This window comes from Lissotriton helveticus, chromosome 2_1 (genome assembly GCF_964261635.1).
Source record: "Lissotriton helveticus chromosome 2_1, aLisHel1.1, whole genome shotgun sequence".
In the NCBI taxonomy this organism is placed as follows: Eukaryota; Metazoa; Chordata; class Amphibia; order Caudata; family Salamandridae; genus Lissotriton; species Lissotriton helveticus.
The window spans coordinates 78,037,160-78,061,410 of NC_136059.1; the positions used below are offsets into that span (position 1 = coordinate 78,037,160).

At 50.7% G+C, this 24,251-nt stretch overlaps 1 protein-coding gene and 1 long non-coding RNA gene across 5 annotated transcripts in view; one reads left to right on the forward strand and one right to left on the reverse strand.

Annotated features, from left to right (window-relative positions):
* Positions 1 to 24,251, forward strand: part of EXOC6B (exocyst complex component 6B) — a 1,580,787-nt gene that overhangs the window by 354,546 nt on the left and 1,201,990 nt on the right. For both annotated transcript variants that reach the window (XM_078674493.1, XM_078674492.1), the window contains exon 7: positions 1,175 to 1,342. In XM_078674493.1, coding sequence (XP_078530619.1) covers positions 1,175 to 1,342 — 168 coding nt within the window. The remainder of the gene's footprint in view (positions 1 to 1,174; positions 1,343 to 24,251) is intronic.
* LOC144817728 (uncharacterized) overlaps positions 1 to 24,251 on the reverse strand; it is an 891,613-nt gene that overhangs the window by 240,551 nt on the left and 626,811 nt on the right. The gene's annotated exons all lie outside the window — the stretch shown is intronic.

The following is a 24,251-nucleotide window of genomic DNA, read 5'->3' on the forward strand; positions in this document are numbered from 1 at the left end:
CATGAAGTAATTGCTGACATTTTTAAGATGTTAAGAGATAAGCGAGATGTGTGTTTAGAACAACATAACTGTGTACCTTTATCTCAGCAATTGAATTAAGTTTTAAGACCATAGTTTAAAAGATATATTTTCCTTCACCTATGTGTGATTAAAAGCTGTTTGGGATGACTTATTGCTGAGCACAGTCTCCAGGGAGGGGGCAGAAGACTCTTTGGGACGAACTTAGCAGAATAGATGGGCTGTGGGCATCTTAAATGGTAGTATATGAATCAGATGATCGTCGGACATGTTTGCCATGTCCTTCCTATGTTAGTGCTTTTGTATAGTGCATTTGCAAGACCCCATACTCCTTTTGGAATCTTGGCACCCATTAGGGTTCTGGGATTTTTGTTAACCATTGTTAAGGTAGTTGGCAAATTTAGATTAGACTAATATTTAGTTTACTGATATTTATATTGGTCAACAGGTTGATAGATCCTGCTATCAATTTGTATAGAGTAGTATATATGTGGATGTGCGTTCCAGGGAAGACGTTGATGTTTCTTTTGTTCTTTATTTGTAGTCCATGTTTTGACATGGGGTTGGATGCTATGTTTAGATGCATTTTTGCCTGTCGCATTGTTTACATGTGATGATGTATCTGGTATATTTGATTTTTTTTATCTGGATGGTTGATAAATGTTTTCTGAGATGATTTGGATTTACGATTGTGATGGAAAGCACATAACCATCAATTAACCTTGGAGCGTTGTTGTGACCCTAAAGGCATCTATGGTATAAATTGATGTCTTTTTTGGACGCAATGGTTGCTTCTTTTTGGAGCATGTTTGTGTGAACGGTATCGGGATAGTTGGTCACCAAGTAGATAGGAGATTTGGTTAGTATCTGTCCATTAAACAGGGGTTCGTTTAAATGGGCTCCTGTGAGTCAATAGAAAGCTGTTTCTGTGCCTATCCACCCACACAGTGGAGGCTTTATGGTCAGTGGTCGCATGACAACGCAGGGTGCAGAGGTCTGATTTGTCCAAGAGACTCACTAGAAGCTCAGGCTAGAGGTACTTAACTGAGTACATTGTGGCACAGTGCTTCTCTGTGCTTCTGTCTTGGAGCTGTGCCAACTATTGATCATCTGTACGGATCCAATCAATCTGACCTTTATTTTGATTTTCTTTTAGGCTCAGCAGCAGAGGAACCTTGATAAAATTCTGTCCCATCAGCCAAAAATAGGCTCTGTGAAGAAGCCCAGAAAAGATGCTGGCTCGAGCCCTTTGAATGGCACAAGCCCTATGTCCGAGCAGGATTCTGGCATCCTAGACGTAGAGGATGACGACGAGGAGGATGAGGTAATACCACGAGGAAAGGTGGTGTAGAAGTTTAATTGCTGATTTTGGGTCCTTGGATTCTAGAGTCCTGGGTTTGAACCCCCATTTTGTAACTTCACTGACAATAATATGTTACTGAGCAAATACAATTGTAAATATTTGAATGTAATGTAGCTGTAGCTCTGCAATTTAGATGTCAGAACCCTGTGTTATGTAGCGTGTTCCTTCCTCCCCACTATTAAAGTAGAGCTCTCTGTTGCTCTGCAGCTACTTCTGCACCATTGGCATATTATTCATACATAGCATGTATACATACGTATGATAATAAAACCAAAAACTTTAATTCGGTTTACAAGCTACCGAGGGCACTTTCAACACAAGAAAGAGAGAAAAGCTCTCCTGGGTAGTCCACTGGTTCAGAATGTGTTCATGGAAAGCCAACTTCTCAAGTTTTGAAGATCTCATCCATTTTTAGAGTTGGTCCCTTCTCTGTCTATGATTCAGAAGTGAACTTTTCTTTAAAAGAAGAAGTAAGGACAGGCGCCCACGACCATGTATTAGATGAAATGCAACTAGAAGAAAATGAAAGTGAAACCGCAAACCCTGCAAAAGGTTTTTAACACATCCAACCTGTTGGGAAACAGTTTATTTTCCTTGCTTGATATCCTTAACAGTAGCCCGGATACTTTTGGGTCCCACTCTCTAGCAGGGTTCCTCTTCAGATGTGGCACTACTTGGTGGTAAGAGAGCAGTCATTGTCTCAAACCAGTGAGGAGACGAGTGTATGGTTGTATTTGTGTAGCGCTTGCCTAGCGAAAAGACTGAGGAGTTCTGTACTGGGTCAAAGGCAAGCATAAAGTCAACGAGTGATCCGAGTGGATGCATTGTGAAGTAGTTCTTTGAAGTAGTGTTAGGGGGGTGTTGATAGATACAGGGATGTTGTCCCAGATCCTGGATGCACAGATGCAAATGACCTGCTGCCTTGTTTCTTTTCTTTCTTACACTTCTTAGTCCACAATGTGATGGTGTCCTGGATGCTGGTGTTCCGTGAACCACAAGAGATGGTGGACTTGTCTACCGATGGCTAGATTAACATCCCCATTAAAGCTAGTTCACATTTCTATCCGTTTCTTTCAAAGCATATTTCATTTTTTTGTATTTAAAAAATCTGACAGTAACAGGGATGCAATATTAAAAAAATAGTGTTCTACTTTAGTAATATAACCTGTTTCCTGTGCTTAATTTGAGCCTTTGGTTTCTGATGCTCAGCACCGGCACGTAATTGTCAACATTGGCACTTATGATAGTCTGACTCATGGAGGTGCTCTGTCTAATTTTGAGACAAGCAAAACAACACTTGTTTGTTAATTCAATCTACCCTAAAAAGGCTAATATCTGTCTCCCAAGCCATTCTTATAGCTTTGGAGGCCTTGAACAGTCTGTTTCTACTGCTGCATGACAGTGTGCCAGCTCTAGCTAAAAATATAAATAGCTATTTTTATATATAGATGAAAATCTTCTCAACTGTAGTTGTGATCTGACTGATAACCAACTTAGGGGTCGCATCCATGACATCTTTTGGGTATCTATGCAAGATACATTTACATAACATTAACCTTCAAAGAAGCTACTCCACATTGTCTGTGGTCATCATAAACTGTGGCACTGAGCCAACTCTCTTGGAACTATTTTGGATAATCTTGGAGTGGATATTTAAATTCTTTACAGCTTGGAAAACATGAATTTCCTATTATTATACTTAAGTAATCTGTTACCTCTATCTAGAAATTTAGTTTGCTATAGAAATCCTTTTTAGGTTTCGCCTAAGTGAAAGCCTGCGCACTGCGCAGGCTTTTCACGCAGGTGAAAACCTAATGAGAACAGTAGAGTGGCTTGGGAATCCGCCCTCTGTTCCATTGGCTAGCTCCATAAATGGAGGCTAGCCATTGGAACAGAGATCTGTCCGTCATGGCCGGACCAGATTCGTGGGCGTTCCCGCGATTTCTTCCCCCTCCACCCTTTTCGCATCGTCATCGCGGCCGTGGGCGGGGTTTATTTTTTGTTGTTGTCCAGGTTTGTTTTGGCCATTCCGCGGCCGGCCGCCAACGGAGGAAGCCTTCCCGACCCCCCTCCCGCTGTCCGATACCCGCCCCCCCCCCCCCTGTCCGTGTGCTTCATGTTTTTCCTGCGGCCAGGAGGATCAATACAGACGGAGCCTGAAGGGCTCTCAGAGCGCACATTACCGTGTATTCTACTGGCCCTGGCCGCGTGCACCGAATGCCACTGGCTGCACAGTTTGCAAGGCCACTTGTCTGCACTGAGAGGAACGTACATCACTCATACAGGCCCCCCTCCTCCAGCTGTTCGTGTCCCCGTTCCCACCCCCCCTCCCGCTGTCCGTTCCCGCTGTCCGTGTGCCTGCCCGCCACCCTCCCGCTGGAAGAGCCTCCTGTTGTTAAAAGAAAATAGACTTATAACGCATCTCGTGACTTTGATACTCATGTTATCTAGCCCTGAAGGATGAAAGGCTGAAAGGCTGAGTCGTCATGTGTGACTCACGCGCTGGGGCGTGGCTACGCACGCAACGGGAATGGCCGCCTTGGAGTGAAGCTCCGCGCCAGGCCTGCCTTCCCGGGGCAATTATCCGCATAATCGCCGCCTGCGGTCGGCGAAATTCACCGGCGCCAACACCGGACGTCGCCACCGGCCTGCTGGCCGACTTTGTGTGCAATCGGCGCTCCTGAGACGCACCGGAGCTCTCGCCGGACTGCTGCCGCCTTCCTCGCTCCCTGCCTGGGGAAGCGCGCAGGACAGACCGCGGCTTCAGCCGAGGACACAGGCCCGGAACACAGCCCAGCAGAAGCACAGGCCACAAAACGCCAGGAGAGGCGCGAATCCGTCCCGCTCTTCACAGTGGCTGCACCAGCGACCTACTGCTCACCAGGGCACCCCGCCAGCCACACAGCCTCACGGAGTGGAGCTCCTGCACCCTACCTCATGTGACCAAGCGGCGGCTGATGCGGCCCGACTCACCGGCTGCATGGATGCACTGCAGCCCGGCTGCCTCACTCCCTCGTAGGGTAAACGCCGACAGTGCAGCGGGGCCACCACGAAGACCTGGCGACAAGACCCGTGAGGCGAGCCCCCGTGGCGACGAGTGCCGGTAAGACCGTGGCATCACCCCCGGACCCACCCCAGAAGCGACTGCGTGCCAACGTGCGCCAGGAGTGCGCCGCTGAAATCCCCCGTGGCCTGCTTTAGTGACTAACCCGAACCACACGCCTGCTCTCCTTCACGCACTGGCCGGACCACACCGACCTGCCAAGCGCAAGACGCCGCGGACCACAGAGTAGTGTCGCCACGGGGTCCACGCGCGTTACACAGCGCATGCCTACCCAACGATTGGACTGCGGACCGCACGACCCAACACCCTGAGGACGACGTGGCCTGCCTGGCCGAACCCGAGGGAGTGACGCAGATGTCTAACGGGCCCAAAACGAGAACTGGCTCCAGCAGCGCTAGCCAGAAGGCCAAGATGGATAAAACCGGGAAGCACACCGACTCGGACCAGATGGCGGCCAAACTAGACACTATGCTGGCGGCAATGGAGAGACTGGAGGAATCATTGAGCCTAACCCGCACCTCCCTGGCCACCAAAATTGACAGCGTAGTCATCGATCTCACGCACCTGAGAGCGGATCACAAGAAGCTTGCGGAACGCACCACCACCTTGGAGGACGCGATGCAGACACTTCAACCCCGCACGGATCAGTCGCATAAACACATCCAGGACTTGCTGAACAGGGTGGAGTTCTTGGAAGACAGAGCTGAGGATGCGGAAGGCAGGACCCGAAGGAACAACGTGCGCCTAGTCGGGGTTCCGGAGAAATGGGAGGGGAGGTCCCCAGAGGTCCACATGGAACAATGGCTACGAGGCCTCCTGCCGGAAGGATCTCTCTCCCCACACTTCGTGATTGAGCGGGCGCACAGGGTCCCCACCAAACCTCTGACGACAGGCTCCAACCCAAGGCCCATGCTAATCCGCATAATGAACTACCGCGACAGAGACGCTATACTCCGAGAGACCCGCAAGCTCCAAGAGGTCCGCGTAGAGAACGCAACGGTGATGTTCTTTCCGGACTATACTGTATAGGTCCAGAGACAGAGGCATGACTTCCTAGCAGTGAAGAAGCGATTGAGACAGATGGGTCTTCAATACTCCCTTCTTTTTCCTGCGAAGCTGAGGGTCGTGGCGGGTGAACGGACCCATTTCTTCACAGACCCCATGGAAGTTGAAAACTGGCTAGACGGCGGGGTAGACACAGAACCCAAAACGGCGACAGGCCCTGCGCCGCGGCGATATCCCGGCAATCATAGACGGCGACGACGGCCCCGCCGGAATTCTCAACCGAACTCACATGTGGCGACCCGGCCCTCCCCTCCTGCGGATGCCAGACGACAAGAGCAGCGAGACGCCCTCCGCCTCGTCATGGAACTCAGCGGCTCCCCGGCGCGGAGCGAGGTGGCGAGCGGCGGCACACAAGGCCTTCAGAGCGACGACGAAGCAATCTATGGAGTGCCTGACTCCCCGACATCGGATGTTCGACCTGATGTCACCCCCCAAACGGCAGACTACATCAGCTAAGCAGGCGCCGGATGCAACTCCCCACGGAAATGCATACAAGTGATCATTACAGAGTACCAACGTCACCACGACTGCGATGCACCCTGAGCGCAGCGGCGGACAAGCCCCCTCGTCTCCCGTACTGCACCCTTGGGACGCATCCCCCGAGGGTCTCATCGATGGTTATGACTCCCAGCACTGGCAATGGGAACCCACACTGGACGGAGCGCAGCTACGGAGACACTCTGCCCTGCCTGAGGGTGGCCCGACTGGAACACGTAATGTATGGCATCTTACCATGTATGTGCTGGGATCATCCGACACGAGGGCGGCTTTGACTGAATCGCTCCCCCCGGGAAGGCAATAAGCCTTCACTACACAAACTCATTGACATAATCCTTCTGATCCTGTGCATGTAGCACAACCACCCCCTTAGACTTGAACATTGTTGCTCTCCTAGAGAGTATGGACGGGAGCACGTTTTGCATCCGACCTTTTGGTATTTTGCAAGTTCATACTGTTCAATGGTTTACGGTTTCGATAGCCATGTTTTTCCCCCCTCCCATGGTCACAGGGCACTGGAGCGCCACGTCAAATGTTTGTGGGGTGGCGGGGACTGATTTCATGATGATATGCGGGCATGTATTGAGGGGTGGTGGTAGAGACAGACGGGAGGGTTGGTTCACTTGCCATAATGTTCCCCTTTAAGATATGCACATGGAATGTGAGAGGTATACACACACCGTCCAGGCGCTACCAAATATACTCTTACCTCAAACGCCACCACATTCAAATCGCCCTCCTGCAGGAAACCCATCTTAACAACACTGAAATTGCTACGCTACGGCGCAGGTGGCGCGGACAACTTTATGCTACGGGGTTCTCCTCATACGCCAGGGGTACACTGGTATGGGTCAGACCGGGCATCCCTTGGACCACACAAGATGTACATATAGACCCCGAGGGCAGGTACGTGGCTATCCACGGTAAATTGGATGGCAACCAGATGGTAATCGCTTCCATTTATGCGCCCAACACGGGGTTAGCGGATTTTCTCACAAGCTTATCACACACACTAGCTCCCTGGCATGGGGTCCCTTGGGTCATTGGCGGGGACTACAATAGCTCGCTAGACTTGGCACTGGACCGCTCTCGTCCTTCATTACCCAACTCACCAGCACAGGCCACCACGAAGGCGCTACAGGCATGGTCCATACAATGGGGCTTGCAAGATGCATGGCGCTCTCGCAATCCAAACTCCAGGGTCTACTCATATTACTCGGGGGCACACACCCTGCATGTCCGCCTTGATCGCTTCATGGTCTCTAGTGAACTCTTGCCCATTGTCACGGACACATGCTACATGGGGCGCACACACTCCGACCACAACCCCCACCTCCTGGACCTGCGGTGGGATCGCCCTCGACCACCAATACCCACGTGGCGGTTACAGCCAGACCTCCTACTGGACGCCACGTTCAGGGGTTCCATCAGCACACAGACGGCACAATACTTCGAAGATAACACGGGCTCGGCATCCACTCCTCAGATTGAATGGGACGCGTTCAAGGTGGTCCTCAGGGGACAATGTTTGGGCACTCAAGCACACTCCCGGCGACGCTTGGAGGCGGATCTCAGACGTGTTGAATCTGACCTGCTACGGCTGGAGCAGACTGCATCAGCTGGCCCCACCGCGGAGTTACTACAAGCACGGGCAGAGCATGCTACTCTGATTGACAGCTTGAAAAATATCAATTACAAGGCCCACGCAGCCCGCACTCACCACTCTGGAGACAAGCCAGGCAAGTTGTTGGTGTGGCTGATCCAACGCGAACAACGTGTCACGCCGGTGGCGGCGGTGCAATCGCTGGCAGGCCCGGTGGTATACACACAGGCGCAGATACACGAGGCCTTCGTGGCTCATTACAGTGCGCTATACAAGTCCCGACTACTAACCACACCATCGGCTATAGCCACATATTTGGAAGACATCGTGCTGCCCACCCTGACAGATGATCAACGTGAGGACCTGGGGTCGCCGTTGATTGCCGAGGAACTCCGCGACGCCGTCTCTGCCCTTTCGAACGGCAAGGCGCCTGGCCCTGATGGGATGCCAGCGGAGTACTATAAGGCATGCTCTGACATCCTAACCCCGGAGCTCCTGAGGGTGTTTGCTGCGGCGCTGGAAGACTTAGCCTTACCCCAGTCCATGAATGAAGCGACATTGGTGTCCCTCCTGAAGCCAGGCAGAGACGAAACACAACTCGGCTCGTATAGGCCCCTAGCGTTGCTTAACACTGATTACAAGATCCTTGCCTCGACTCTGGCCCGACGACTGGCAGGGCTGGTACCCGGCTTAATACACGATGACCAGAACGGCTTTGTGCCCTCCAGATGCACCTCTCAAAATATCCGTAGATTATTCAGAGTCCAACAGTATGCAATACAAGATTGGCCCAGCTCGGGCTGTCTAGTTTTGGACCTGGAAAAGGCGTTCGATTCGCTCGAGTGGCCTTATCTGCTGGCAGTGCTACGCAGATTTGATCTCGGGGATGACTTCATTGAGCTGGTGGGATTACTATATAGGCGCCCGATGGTACGAGTCCGCACGGGCGGGCTACTTTCGGACGCCATTAGAGTGCAACGCGGCACCAGGCAGGGCTGCCCGCTATCCCCGCTGCTGTTCTCATTAGCCATTGAACCCCTGGCTGCACTGCTGCGCGCAGAGGATACACACTGGGGGATCCCGCTCGCAGACGGCATACACGCGGTCTCGCTATATGTGGACGACCTCCTATTATACATCAGGGACCTCACCCACATACCCCGGCGCCTCTCGGAGATCTTTCAATCCTTCGAGACCATGTCAGGCCTGAAGGTTAACTGGGCCAAGTCAGGTGCTTACTCGTTCAACCCTGACCTCCCTGACCCCGGGGTCACGATCAATGGGGAACAGCTGCCATGGCACCACACGACGTTCAAATACCTGGGTATACATATCCACAGGACACCACAAGATGTTCTAGATGGAAACCTGACGCGTGCCATCACGTCTATAAAATCCCAGATCACCTTCTGGAAATCCCTACCACTCAATGTCCCGAGTAGAGTGACACTGACCAAAATGATTGTACTCCCCAGACTCTTATATTATTTCGCCAACCTGCCGGTGTACGTACCGGCGCGCACCTTTAGGGAACTGGCCTCAATGATCAGAGACCTGATATGGAACGCAGGCCGGCCTAGAGTAGCCCTCCGGAAACTATATGCCCCAGTAGATGAGGGAGGCCTTGCGGTACCGAACCTTGAACTTTATTATTTGGCGGCCCAGCTACAATGGGTCACCGCCTGGCTAGCGGGCAACCACTTAGGAGACACTGCTACGAACACGGACATATACTCCCTCACGCGGATACATGCAACATTCCACCCCCTGACAAACCCGAGGAAATCCACTCAGTTACACGTCGCCGTGGCGATACGTTGCTATGTCAGAAGCCTACGGCTCACGAGGGCGACCAAGCCATACGCCCCGGCGCTACCACTACTGGGCACCCCCTGGTCCACCTCTGTAGTCACGGAAACAGCGCTAGAACCATGGACGCGCACAGGGGTGGACACTATGGCAGACCTGTACGCCGATGGTGTCCTGATACCATTTGCAACGCTAGCGGCAGACACAGGTCTCCCGGCGGGTCAATTTTTACAGCACGCCTCAATACTTTTAGCGTACACACAGCGGTGGGGCAACATCACGGAGGAACTTCCGATACACCAATTGATCCAGAGCCTGCATGTCATGGGGGATGGCACACATGTGGTGCACTGGTTGCACCAGGCGCTGCTGTCACACACACAACAATCGCTGCAACCACTACGCGACCATTGGGCCACTGACAGAGGGAGGGACTGGACGGATAAGGAGTGGAAGATGATCCTATTAGGCCCCAGACAAGTGCCACGGAACGCGCGTTTTAAACTAATACAGTTCTACATACTACACAGAGCGTACCTCTCGCCCTGTAAGATTAACTGCTATTTCCCGGGAGCGGCGGCCACGTGCCCGAGATGTGCGCTGGAAGGGGCAGATTTACTACACATGCTTTGGCAGTGCCCACAGATTCAGACATATTGGGGGGCGATATTGACGACGCTAGACAAATGCACGGGCATGACGATCCCGCACATGTGGGAGGCATGCTTACTTGGCCTGTATAAGCGGACTCCACTAAACAAAGCCCCCTCTCGCTTCTGGGACCTTGCCCTCCTCACGGCAAAAAGATTGCTCACGAAACACTGGAAGAGGTCTGCCCCGCCACTACCAGAACACTGGCACGCATCCCTAGACACCTGGGCTAAGGCGGAAAGCACCGCCCTCCATAACGAGGAAACGGCAGGCCTCCGTCAGTTCCCGATTGCGCAATTCTGGGACACAATGCTCCTCTCTTTTCACAGGGAACACCTTCTCGCACAAACCACGACAGGAGTCGTCCACCCGGACAATACCGACGATGCACCCCTTGTACATACTCCATGAGATCGCCTATGATGGCACCCCCACCAGCACATTCTCCCCTTCATGCCCGATATCTGTAGTCATCGACGAACTCCCACCCCCCCAGGCCATGCCCACTTCGTTTGACACTTCTGAGTGACACCCACGTCCCTCATGACGACACACCCACACAAAGACACACACATCTTACTCCAGCATTAGCCGACCATATCCACCCCTTCCTGATTTCCCTCTTACGTCCCCTGTTCCCTACCCTCCCCTCCTTCCCTTGATGTTTATTTCGGAATTTACATCCTTGTTACACGAACATGGTTTGAAACGTTTGTGATGGCAAATATAGTCATGAAGTATGAAGAAAGTGAACCAGAGCATTGGGTGCTAGGCCCCGTATACCTGACAGACATCTTTGAGATGTAATGCTATATGTACTGTACTATTCATGTTTTACTTCTCCTATACCCCTAATAAAGGATATTTAAACAAAAAAAAAATGTGTGACTCACGCGCTGTGACACAAACAACTAAAGTGTGTTAAACCACCGAGCTTTCCGCATCCCGTGGTCCGAGAAATCAAATGAGTATTTCGTGCTTGAAATAATTAAAGCTGAGAAAACAACTGGAAATGAAAAATTATGTGTATTAAGAACACTGCATTGGTCACGAATACGTCAGAATTATCAGGTATGTTTCGGCAATGTTAGAAATCACTATCTTCCGCCCGTGCCGCTTCAGGGCACCTTATAGCGCCATCTCCAGATGTTATCGATGTGTTCTCGTGAGGGGCTGTACTATCAGACAATTCGAGTCAAATTTACCAACCGAATGTGTACTGTTATCCTTTTTTCTAGAGCCTCTCTCAGCAGAAAGGGCCTCTTGGCGCACTCGCACAGAAGTGAAATAAGGTTTATAGTGTTACAACATAAGATTCGAGGGATCGGAGTCCGATACGATGTGTTTTTACTTTAATATGGATAGTTGTGGAGGCTCCGTCCATCCTTTGAACTTCACGCCCCCACCCCTCATACCCGAAGAATCGGGGCAGAATGCGTTTTATTCCGAGGGGCCTCACTCACCGTAAAACATCTGAAATCGATATATGAAGTGATATTGTGTCCTGTAATATTAACAGACCTGCCAAGCGTCACGCAACACGTGTGACGCCCACGCATTTCAGTGCGGTGATCCGCATCACCGCACTGAAATGAAATGTCACGCATTTTGCACCTGCCAGGCGAGCCAACGGCGTCTGTCACTGTGCCCGTCACTCACTGTGGCTCTCTGCTGCTCGAGGTGCTGCCTGTGTCCCAAACAGTAAGTAGCAGACTGCGCAGCTCTCTGAGAGCCGGCGGCGGGCGCTACAAATGTATCGAGTTGCACTTGTCTGCCAGGAGAGCTGCCTGTTGCCCTGGAAACAGCTCAAACAGAATGCGGGCACATGATGACACCGCAGGGGCCGGGCTGCCTCCACAGTGCAGCCAATGATGATCACCGACGTGTCACCAGGGGGCCGGGTCCTAAATCCGGATGTGCGGTACTCCCGCGTCACGTCGTCCGGCCGCCAATAGGAAGTTAGTACGGTCGGCGGGGGAATCTGAGAGTGAGCGTGCGGGCTTCCTCAGTTGCTCACTCACAGCCTCGCTGCCTCAGCCTGTGCATACAAAATGTAATATTATTATTTACCGCCCGGCCGTAAAGTGGTTGGGTGGGACGAGACCCTAACGGCAACATCATGATCCATTGAGTCACCTGCAGTCAGTGATTCACAGTGACTGTCACTACAGTCTCAGCAAATGGGCCCGCGCATCAAGCATCGTAATCCTCCTGATGATTGCGGGAGATTCTGGAGACCTGGGCCGTGCGGCTCACCGCCGGCAGTGTGACTGAGACAGAGAGATAGAACAAGTAGGTAATACATGGCCAGGCAGCCGCCACTGTACGTTGTAGTCATGTGTTGTGAAGTTCAAGTTGTAGTCTTACTTCTTTGAAGAGCTGGCAGGGTCCGAGGCAGCCTGATGCTCTCGGCCAGACACCAGAGAGAGGGGAGCAGGCCGGTGTCGCGTGAAATCATTAAATGCAGCTGTTCTCGAGCTGTCCTCTCCTGAATTAATTTCAAGTAAGAGTTTGCCTAGCCCTGGAGTCAGTGAGGGGCATAAAAGAAGAGCTATTGTGGTAATAAACATTCAAATCTGTGCTCGGCTTCCCTTCCGACCTCCTACAAGTTCCACGCACACAAGAGTCACACCTACACTTGCAGCCACACACAGACTTGCACATAGCGTGGCCCGTCAGTGACACGCAGACACACACAACATTTACGGCACAACAGTTTTCTCAGACCGGTGGGCTGATGTAACATGATTTCGCTATGCTGGCTAAATGTTCACTTGACACAGTTTTACTAATGCCACTATACATGATCCATCATTAACCTTCTGCACAGCGCCACCGTTGGATAGTTTTCTCTTGAAACTGGCAAACGTGTGTATTCTTAAAATAAACTTTCAGATTTCGATTTCCATGTTAATCATTACCATTTTAAAATACGTATGTTGTAACCTGGTACAGTTTATCCGTGGTGATGGACCAGTTGTTGCTTTCATGAATGTGGCACAGGGATTCCGAGTTTTTTTGGTGGCTGCTCTCTGAGATTACCACGCATTGTCATTGATTAACTGTTATGGCTTAACAAACCATTTGTTTTAACTGAAATGTATACAAGACATAACATTCAACTTTATTAAACTATAGTCATGCTCCCAAACATGTATTTTATTGTTATTATGATGCCAAATATATCTGCCACATGGCCCTGTTGGCAAAAGAAAGCAGGTTGGTGATCTTGTGTAGGCACTTTAGGTACATTGGGCAGTTTTGAGGCAGTTTTCATACCATAACATGGGCTAATTTGTGGAAACTATCTTATTGCATAGGCATAACTGTTGATTCAGTTTTTGGTTCTCTAACATGCATCACTAAAACTGCTACACGTAAGACATGTATATGTTACACATCAGAAGACTGAATATATGGCTATGTCACACATATGCAGTCTCAAAATTTGACAGCTATGTATTAGGTCAGTGCAATTACTCCAGATAGTTTACACACCCGAGGCATGTTATTCTTCCAAAATGCCAGGGGTTAACTTGTTTCACAGTTAGAATGAATATTATGTATGTGTGTGAATGATGTGTGGTGATTTCTGTCTGCGCCAGAGTCCAAAACCAAGCTGTCAATATACAATAAAATATGATATGGCGCTGCTCAATGTTAATGCAATCGCTGCAAACGTTTTGTGCCTAACCAGACAGAAACATAATACAGTACTGGTTGGCACAGTGGCAACTGTTATAGTGCTATAGGGTCCCAGTCTGCTACAGAAAGCACTGCGAATATGCTATGCTATAAACTTTGGTTTTTAGGCTATTGCACAGTCATGAATGATCAGATCTATAAGATCCTCTTCTGAGCAGCTACTGTGCCTGCCTGCCTGCCCCCCCCCCGTTACTGAGAACTGCAGCCACGCAGTCTATCTCTGGTTATTGTGCTTCCATTTCTGGTGCTTTGGAGCGGTTTTAAGATCTTCTTTGAGTTTCTCATTGCTCAAATGGCTGTCATTTCTGATATTTATGTGTTTCCCTCGTCTTCATTGCTTGATTTTGCTCGCGAGAAAGTGTCACTCATAGTCATTGAAATGTCACTCATAATTACACTGAAATTGTGAAAGTGTCACACATAGCAATCTGAAACCTTGGCAGCTATGTATTAACGCATGCTGTTTGCGGTGCTATGAAAGGACAAAACTGTAGAAAGCGCTATATCAAAAGGAAGTTATTGTAATAAGGCAGAGTGACGTCTGTAGCACACACACCATCTTTAACAACTATTCTTTGTGCATGGGGAATGGATGGTGGGGCAGACGAACCGCAGTTACTTGTGCACGTTCGTACTGCTAAAACCGATCATTTTCTATAAATGCGAATGGTATTCTGCAAAATAGATTTATTAAGCTTCTCCTCAGACCGCACTGACTTTTTAATTTATTCTATTTACAATATAAATAGAAGACACGCACAAATAAGCTACGGATAACAAACATGGCTCCCTCTCTCGATAGTTTGACAGGATAGTAGTGTAGCGCCTAGAGCAGACCGCAGAGCGCTCATCCTTGACAGGACAGTCCTGTAGCGCCTAGAGCGGGGCGCTCATCCTTGACAGGACAGTCCTGTAGCGCATAGCGCAGGCCGCAGAGCACTCATGCTTGACACATGCATGTAGCTCCTAGAGCAGGCTGCAGAGCGCTCGTCCTTGACAGGACATTCCTCTAGCGCTTAGAGCAGACCGCTCATTCCTGACAGGGCAGTCCTGTAGCGCCTAGAGCAGAGCGCTCATCCTTGACAGGACATTCCTCTAGCGCCTAGAGCAGACCGCAAATCACTCATCCGTGGCAGGACAGTCCTTTAGCGCCTAGAGCTAGGGAGTGCTAGGGAGTGCAGAGTGCTAGGGAGTGCTAGGGAGTGCAGAGTGCTAGGGAGTGCTAGGGAGTGCAGAGTGCTAGGGAGTGCTAGGGAGTGCAGAGTGCTAGGGAGTGCAGAGTGCTAGGGAGTGCAGAGTGCTAGGGAGTGCAGAGTGCTAGGGAGTGCAGAGTGCTGGGGAGTGCAGAGTGCTAGGGAGTGCTAGGGAGTTCAGAGTGCTAGGGAGTTCAGAGTGCTAGGGAGTGCAGAGTGCTAGGGAGTGCTAGGGAGTGCTAGGGAGTGCAGAGTGCTAGGGAGTGCAGAGTGCTAGGGACTGCAGAGTGACTGCAGAGTGATTGCAGAGTGCTAGGGAGTGCAGAGTGACTGCAGAGTGACTGCAGAGTGATTGCAGAGTGCCAGGGACTGCAGAGTGACTACAGAGTGACTGCAGAGTGCTAGGGACTGCAGAGTGACTGCAGAGTGACTGCAGAGTGCTGGGGAGTGCTGAGTGACTGCAGAGTGCTAGGGAGTGCAGAGTGACTGCAGAGTGCTAGGGAGTGCTAGGGAGTGCAGAGTGACTGCAGAGTGCTAGGGAGTGCAGAGTGACTGCAGAGTGCTAGGGAGTGCAGAGTGACTGCAGAGTGCTAGGGAGTGCAGAGTGACTGCAGAGTGACTGCAGAGTGCTAGGGAGTGCAGAGTGACTGCAGAGTGACTGCAGAGTGCTAGGGAGTGCAGAGTGACTGCAGAGTGCTAGGGAGTGCAGAGTGACTGCAGAGTGACTGCAGAGTGCTAGGGAGTGCAGAGTGACTGCAGAGTGCTAGGGAGTGCAGAGTGACTGCAGAGTGCTAGGGAGTGCAAAGTGACTGCAGAGTGCTAGGGAGTGCAGAGTGACTGCAGAGTGCTAGGGAGTCCAGAGTGACTGCAGAGTGCTAGGGAGTGCAGAGTGACTGCAGAGTGACTGCAGAGTGCTAGGGAGTGCAGAGTGACTGCAGAGTGCTAGGGAGTGCAGAGTGACTGCAGAGTGCTAGGGACTGCAGAGTGACTGCAGAGTGCTAGGGAGTGAGTGACTGCAGAGTGCTAGGGAGTGCAGAGTGACTGCAGAGTGCTAGGGGGTGCTAGGGAGTGCAGAGTGCTAGGGAGTGCAGAGTGACTGCAGAGTGCTAGGGAGTGCAGAGTGACTGCAGAGTGCTAGGGAGTGCAGAGTGACTGCAGAGTGACTGCAGAGTGCTAGGGAGTGCAGAGTGACTGCAGAGTGCTAGGGAGTGCAGAGTGACTGCAGAGTACTAGGGAGTGCAGAGTGACTGCAGCGTGCTAGGGAGTGCAGAGTGACTGCAGAGTGCTAGGGAGTGCAGAGTGACTGCAGAGTGCTAGGGACTGCAGAGTGACTGCAGAGTGCTGGGGAGTGCAGAGTGACTGCAGAGTGCTGGGGAGTGCAGAGTGACTGCAGAGTGACTGCAGAGTGCTAGGGAGTGCAGAGTGACTGCAGAGTGCTAGGGAGTGCAGAGTGACTGCAGAGTACTAGGGAGTGCAGAGTGACTGCAGCGTGCTAGGGAGTGCAGAGTGACTGCAGAGTGCTAGGGAGTGCAGAGTGACTGCAGAGTGCTAGGGACTGCAGAGTGACTGCAGAGTGCTAGGGAGTGCAGAGTGACTGCAGAGTGCTGGGGAGTGCAGAGTGACTGCAGAGTGACTGCAGAGTGCTAGGGAGTGCAGAGTGACTGCAGAGTGCTAGGGAGTGCAGAGTGACTGCAGAGTGCTAGGGAGTGCAAAGTGACTGCAGAGTGCTAGGGAGTGCAGAGTGACTGCAGAGTGCTAGGGAGTGCAGAGTGACTGCAGAGTGCTAGGGAGTGCAGAGTGACTGCAGAGTGCAGAGTGACTGCAGAGTGCAGAGTGACTGCAGAGTGCAGAGTGACTGCAGAGTGCAGAGTGACTGCAGAGTGCTAGGGAGTGCAGAGTGCTAGGGAGTGCAGAGTGCTAGGGAGTGCAGAGTGCTAGGGAGTGCAGAGTGCTAGGGAGTGCAGAGTGACTGCAAAGCGACTGCAGAGTGACTAGGGAGTGCAGAGTGACTGCAAAGCGACTGCAGAGTGACTAGGGAGTGCAGAGTGACTAGGGAGTGCTAGGGAGTGCTAGGGAGTGCAGAGTGCTAGGGAGTGACTGCAGAGTGCTGGGGAGTGCAGAGTGACTGCAGAGTGCTAGGGAGTGCAGAGTGACTGCAGAGTGCTAGGGAGTGCTAGGGAGTGCAGAGTGACTGCAGAGACTGCTGGACACTAAACCCATAGGAGGGTGAAGATTTACTGTATGGCTACTGCACAGACTATCTTCTAGGAATCCATACTCCTCCCCAACCCCCCCACAGCACAGGATACAGATGGGAGTGCTCTGTCACACCCATCATGACTCAAGACAAGCTGTCAGGTAGGGCCTCAAAACAGAGCACCATAGATCGCTATAAAGAGTGCGGGCCCTGGCTTCGGAGGGGCGGAATGCACCTACCACCACACCGGACAACGCAACCTTGTTGGCTGCCATCACTCAATCCAGGGATATGCTGGATGCCAAGAGCAGCACTGTGGGGTCCTCTCAGAAACGCAGTGGATTGACTCACTGAAACAGAAACACGAGTATCTAGCATCGAAGACACAGTAACTACTCTTCCCCTCAAAATTCTCTACCCTTGAGACTTTGACAAAAGGCCTCACAACACGAGTGGAAGACGCACGCTGCAACAAGCTCTGCTTCTGGGGCTTCACAGAGGACTGCGAGTCCATAGAGACCCTACGCGGTGAGAGTTAAGATAAAAACCGGAACGTGGGACACGGAGGGTGAGGATTAAGATGAAGGTACAAAACTAGCGTGAAGGTACAAAACTAGCGTGAAGATAAAAACTAGCTTTTACAATTTCAACATTGGTTGAGCAATAACTGCAATGGTCTTCAGTTCACTCTGTCCACTAACCAACAACAAATCCCCTTCCTTGACCTCAACATCTTAGACAATGATGGGAAACTGGTTACAGGTCTTTATCGCAAGCCGACTGAACGTAACACTTTGCTTAGCTACCAAAGTCAACACCCAAGGGCACTGAGAGACTCCCTTCCCTACTTACAATTTCTCCGTATCAGAAGAAACTGTTTTCACAAAAAAGACTACTTTAAAGAAGCAGGTACTCTTAGCAATAAGCTCCTTGATAGGGGCTACCCTAGGAAACTAATCCGTCGCTCAATGAAACGGGCTTGATACTGCTCAAGGGAGACCCTACTAGAACCAAAAGAGAAAAAAACACAGAACCGGCTAGTTTGTGTTACTACTTTCACACCAGTCTCGAATGCCATCAAAAAAAGTATCACTAACCATTGGCCAACACTTAATGCAGGCTGCTTGAACCTCGAACGCCCTCTTTTTGCGTTCAAAAAGGCTAAAAATATAAAAGAACATTTAGTGAGAGCCGCCTTTCCTTCTGAAAACGTCAAGAGTACAATTAATGAACTGTGGGGGTTCCCACGACTAACCGGGCATGTAAAATGCGGCTCCTGCAGTGTGTGTGAGTATACGATTGAAGGAAAGGATTTCATTTTCGGACCTATTACTTTTCACAGACAACACTTTACCAACTGTAACAGTGCCAGTATAATCTATGCAATCTTCTGTCCTTGTGAACTGATATATATAGGACAGACTACCCAAAAGGCACGCCTGCGAATTGGCCAACACAAAAGCCGAATCCGATGTAAGACACCCAACGCGCCCTTAGTTGATCATTTTGTGGAGAAGGAACACAGTGAAATGGATTTGAAATGGACAATTGTTGATGTGGTCAAAAGTCCACCAAGAGGAGGTGATCTGAGTGTACTTTTGAACAAAGAGGAGCTGAAATGGATACTCCGAACTAAAAGTATCCATACTGGAATCAACCGCCTGGAGGACTGGACTTCGCTCCTATAACCCTTGACTTTGATATGGACCTTCGTTACTATAATCATTTATCTTGAAATGTACTTTCTGAATGGAACATGTACAGTAATCTTTAAAAAGGCTCCCCTAGCCGTGATATTCGGGCAAATGTACATGTATGTTGATTTAACTATATGATTTATTCCCTACGTGTTTAATTCACTTTCAGTGCTCACATAACCCGGTCTCCCTCTATTGAACCACACCTTCACTGTAAATACTTGCACATCCTAAGATGGCCGCCGTGGTTTCCCAACCTAGTGCCTCCATCAGACCCCGTGTATCACGTGATGTTGATCACATGATCGCTGTGTTCTCCTATCGGAGACTTCTCTGCCGGCATCACAGTCCACTCGAGCATCGGCTCCACGCGGCAGTTGGAAGCCCATTGCGGTTCTCCCCGGTAAGCACAACTCTTTACCCCGATTTTACGCAGGCAGCAATTACACAAATGGGCTTGATCCTTACCGACTCTCCCCGCTTTGTTTTACAGGGGCTACCATCTGGTCCCCGTTCAAAGCAGACCTGCACTGGCGGTAAGCATTTTTAGCTAGTCCCTGGCACGTTCGTCATTCTTATACCCAGAACGCATACCTCATGTTGGAATTTTTTCCCATAGGTCTATGCTTTTACAATCCTAAGCGGATCCTTCGCAGATGTGAACCGCGTACCATTGTGGTAAGCCGTGCACTCAGCTTTTCACCTCACCCGTCTTCCGGTTATTATCACCCGGTGGACCCATTTCCACATTACTTCTGTTTTTTCTAAACTGCACGGGCCCACCTTTCTTCGCTAGTTTTTATCTTCACGCTAGTTTTTATCTTCACACTAGTTTTGTACCTTCACCTTAATCCTCACCCTCCGTGTCCCACGTTCCGGTTTTTATCTTAACTCTCACCGCGTAGGGTCTCCACCTCTTAGACACGGTTAGCCCTCCACGGCAATATGCGTGCCCTAATGTTATTGCTAAAAATAGGGATATTTTATTCAGCAGACATGTCATGTATGGTTTTAATTCTCCATGTGATCGTTTTTCCTTAATTTTTTTACCTTTTCCTCCCTACTACCCACCCCGTTTTTCCCTCTCATGTTATTATTATTGTATTGTTTTATTGTCTGTATGGTTCACTTATATGTCTGGGCTTGACTTTGGTCTCAGTATCTAAAAGGCATGAATGTTTAATGTCCTGATGATGATCCCGCTATGTTTTAAGGGGATCGAAATGCCGTCGACACCTTACACTGGATGATTTGATTATATAATTTGCTTAATCACAACAGTGTATTCTTTGTAATATTCGTCGGCAAACCCTGGAATATATGCAGACTGCCTGCTCTTGCCTCACTCGTCTATGTATGTCACAATTGTCTTTATACAGTAGTAGGACACAGGCTGTGTCCCACTTTGATATTGTACTTAATTAATTGACTATACTTGCATTCCTGTTATTAAACCCTGTCCGGCTGGACAGACGATATAGATTTCAATCTTGATCTATATTTATTTTCTACTATTTTTCACTTGTTAGGGACCACTGTTCCTTGAAATAATATATGCACCCAAGGTCCCTCACCTATTGCTCCTTTGGGTATCCCTTGTACTTTATAACAGTATGTTGCGCAATCGCTGGATTGCAAGGGTCTAGCACTCCTACCACTTACTCTCAAGTGGCTTCACGTCCCTCCTACCCTTACTATATCGTTTGTTGCCCACACTTCCCCTCCCCAATTGACATGTCTGATCATACACCCCTATACAACGAGGACAACATCCAGAGAATCCTCGCAGGTCCTTCACTCCTCTCAGAAAGTACAGACGCTCCAACACCAGCTAACAGCTCACTAAAAGAACAATTCGAGAAAAGCAAGAAAAAATCTGTCCGACTTGAACTAATGATAAGGCTGCTTACAGAATATCTAAGGGCAAAGATAATTCCGCTAGGTTTACAAGTGCGCAACATCCCCGGGGTTTTCACCGATAATCCTAAATACACTACAGGATTCAGCTACATCAGCACCACATGTTCCAGGCACTGGATGGTGCTTGGAATTGATATTGCAACTGATTAACTCAAAAAAACCACTCTTGAAATACAAGATCTAGAGAAACAGATTAGAGATCAAGTCCCCTCAACAGAAGGAAATAAACTCCTAGAGGAGGTCCAGAAAACAATTGATGAATTTAACCGAATTGAACAAAACAAGAAAACTACTAAAGTGAAAAAGGATATAAAAGCTTTCACCTTGGAAAGAGCCTACCCCTACCTTTCCAAAGACTATTACACAAATAGATCCTATAGTGGCCCTCAAACCCAACGTCCGTGGGGCCGTTTCAACAGGAGACAGAATATTGTCGGTTTTTCCGATAGCTCAGCTGAGTCAACAGACAGCTCTGATCAAAGTGAGGGACAGCACACTCCTCGTAGACAGCCTTTTTCAGAGCGGGGCCAGACAGAACAACCCAAAGGGGGAAAAGGAAAACAGCCGCAACGATGGCCGAACCCACCAGGGGAGCGTTTCACACGCCGCCAGCATTACCAGTGGTAACACCTAATGACACCATAGAGACCACCTTATCTGACAACACCTTAGCCATTATGCCCAACCCCATATTTGACAACACCATACCTACTATGTCCAATACTAACGCGCTGCCCATTTTCAATCTCACCAAGCATTGTCTCTCTCCCTATGAATTATACATTCTTATCCCGTGTGGTTTTATCCCTCTTATGTTATTATTATTGTATTGTTTTATTGTCTGTATGGTTCACTTATATGTCTGGGCTTGACTTTGGTCTCAGTATCTAAAAGGCATGATTGTTTAATGTCCTGATGATGATCCCGCTATGTTTTAAGGGGATCGAAACGCCGTCGACACCTTACACTGGATGATTTGATTATATCATTTGCTTAATCACAACAGTGTATTCTTTGTAATATTCGTCTGCAAACCCTGGAATATATGCAGACTGCCTGCTCTTGCCTCACTCGTCTATGTATGTCACAATTGTCTTTATACAGTAGTAGGACACAGGCTGTGTCCCTCTTTGATATTGTACTTAATTGATTGACTATACTTGCATTCCTGTTATTAAACCCTGTCCGGCTGGACAGACGATATAGATTTCAATCTTAATCTATATATTTATTTTCTACTATTTTTCACTTGTTAGGGACCACTGTTCGATGAGATATGGGGCAATAAATATAAAGCCACCTTCTATATATGAAAGATTCCTTACCTTAGAATAGCCCCAGGCGGCAGACTGGATCCGGAAAGTTTTGCGTAGCAGTACCCCTGCGCGTCGGTAGTCTGCGGCTCCGAGTCCGTCGTCAGCGTCGTTGTCGCCGGGATTACGTCGTCGGAGTACGTAGACGCCGCCCTCGCACGCTGACGTCGTCAGTTCTTCAATTTTTCCGCCCCAGCAAGCGCAGATCCAGAAAAAGCAGTACCCCTTAGTCACTTTCTGACTAACTTTTTCGAACTTTTTGATCCTGTTTTCGAGTCGTAAGACTATCGTGCTGGTAGGGATGCCCGGGTTCAAGCCCTGTGCCGATTGCAGCCGACTGATGTCGGTTACCGACCCCCATCGCCGGTGCCTGTATTGCCTTGGGGCCGACCATGATGACAAGTCGTGAACCAACTGCCGGGCCTTGACGTCGAAGGCTAGGCGGGAGCGGTCCCGTAAGCGCCTCGAGCTCCGGCAGTCGGCCCCGCGTCGTTCCCAGTCCAGGTCGAGGAGGAGGTCGAAGGACTGGTCACGGGGCCACAGTCATCGAAGCTCGGCTAGTCAACACCATTCGTCGGGGCTCAAAGTCCTCAGGTAAGAGGCACAAGAAGTCTAAGAGACAACATCGCTCTTCCGACTGCACCCGACGCTCGCGCGATGCGGCCGGGGGTTTGGGCGACTTCGCCCAAGCGGCTCCGCCGGAGCTGCAGGCGCCGCTGCCAGCTCCATACCCGCCGGTCCCTGAGCTGAACGCGACACCGGAGATCGATGCCTTTCTCATGGCCATGAGGTCGCTCTCTCCTCCGTCGGGTCCCGCAGTGGACCCTTCGGGACCCGCGGCCCCAACTGGGAGCCCAAGCGGACCGGGGGGTTCGGCCCCGGCGCCGTCGACGACTTCGGTTCCTATGTCGCAGAGCCCCGCCGGATCCAGGTTGCCGCTGGTCAACCTCACAACCCCTCCGCCGATGCAGACTCCCAGGGTGTCGCCCCCGACGCCGTCCCCGGACGATGTCGTCCCCGATTCCCATCCCCCCCCCCCCACCCCTTGATCCGGTTCCGGCGTCGGAACAACGTCGCTCGACGGCGAGAGAAGAGCAATTCTTCTACGACCCGGCCCCATCCTTTGTACACTACCAGGAGATGGAGGACGAGGACGATTGGGAGGGGTCTGAGGACCCTCTGCCATGGGAGTGCCAGTCATTTCAGGACTGGGCAGGTGAGCTAGGGGAGGCCAGTGGTTTGGACACTTCGCCCGACACTGGATTTGTCTCCCCTCCTACCATGGCTACGGAGGAGGGGGCTGCCCACAATGTGGTGTTGACGAGGGCGGCCAAGGCCTTGGCTCTTGAGCTCCCCGTCGCGGCCCTGAGGACTAACCTCCTCACTGAGGTCCTCAAACCGCAGACAAGCTCTTCGGAGCCTCTACTGCAGTTCAATGAGGCCCTGACGTTCTGTTGGGCACTTGGTCCAGGCCCACTACAGGTCCCCCTGTAGATAGGAACGTGGCCAGACGCCACCGCCCGGCCCCGGGCGACCCTTGTTTCCTGTCCACCCACCCCACCCCGAGAGTCTGGTTATCCAGGCCTCTAACTCCCAGACCGCATTCCCGACAGCTCCTCCTGATCGGGAATCCAAAAGGTATGAACAGTTCGGAAAGAAAATGTTCTCCTCTCTGTTTGGGGTTGCGGTCGGTCAACACCGCTTGCCTTTTGGATCATTATACCCACTCTCTGTGGGACAAGGTCGCGGACGTGCTGCCAGCTTGCCCGGAGGAGGCCCGGGAGAAGCTCGCCCAAGCCCTTGCGGAGGGGGGAGATGCGGCACGGTACTCTATTCGTTGTGGGCTGGATACTACGGACTCGCTAGACAGGGCGATTGCAAGGACGGTGGCCGTTCGCCGCCACGCCTGGCTGCAGTCCGCCAACTTTTTGGCTGATGTCCAGAATTCCCTCATGGACATGCCGTTTGATGGCCGTCGCCTCTTTGGCGACAAGGCAGACAGCGCGCTTAAGCGTTTCAAGGACTCCAGGGCTACGGCCAAGTCCTTGGGCCTGTCGGGCCAGCGCCAGCAACCTTCTGCCTTTCGCTCCTTTCGTGGCCAAGGAAGGGGCACCCCCTCATGTCCTTCCAGCCACGGGCCGCAGACTAACATCCA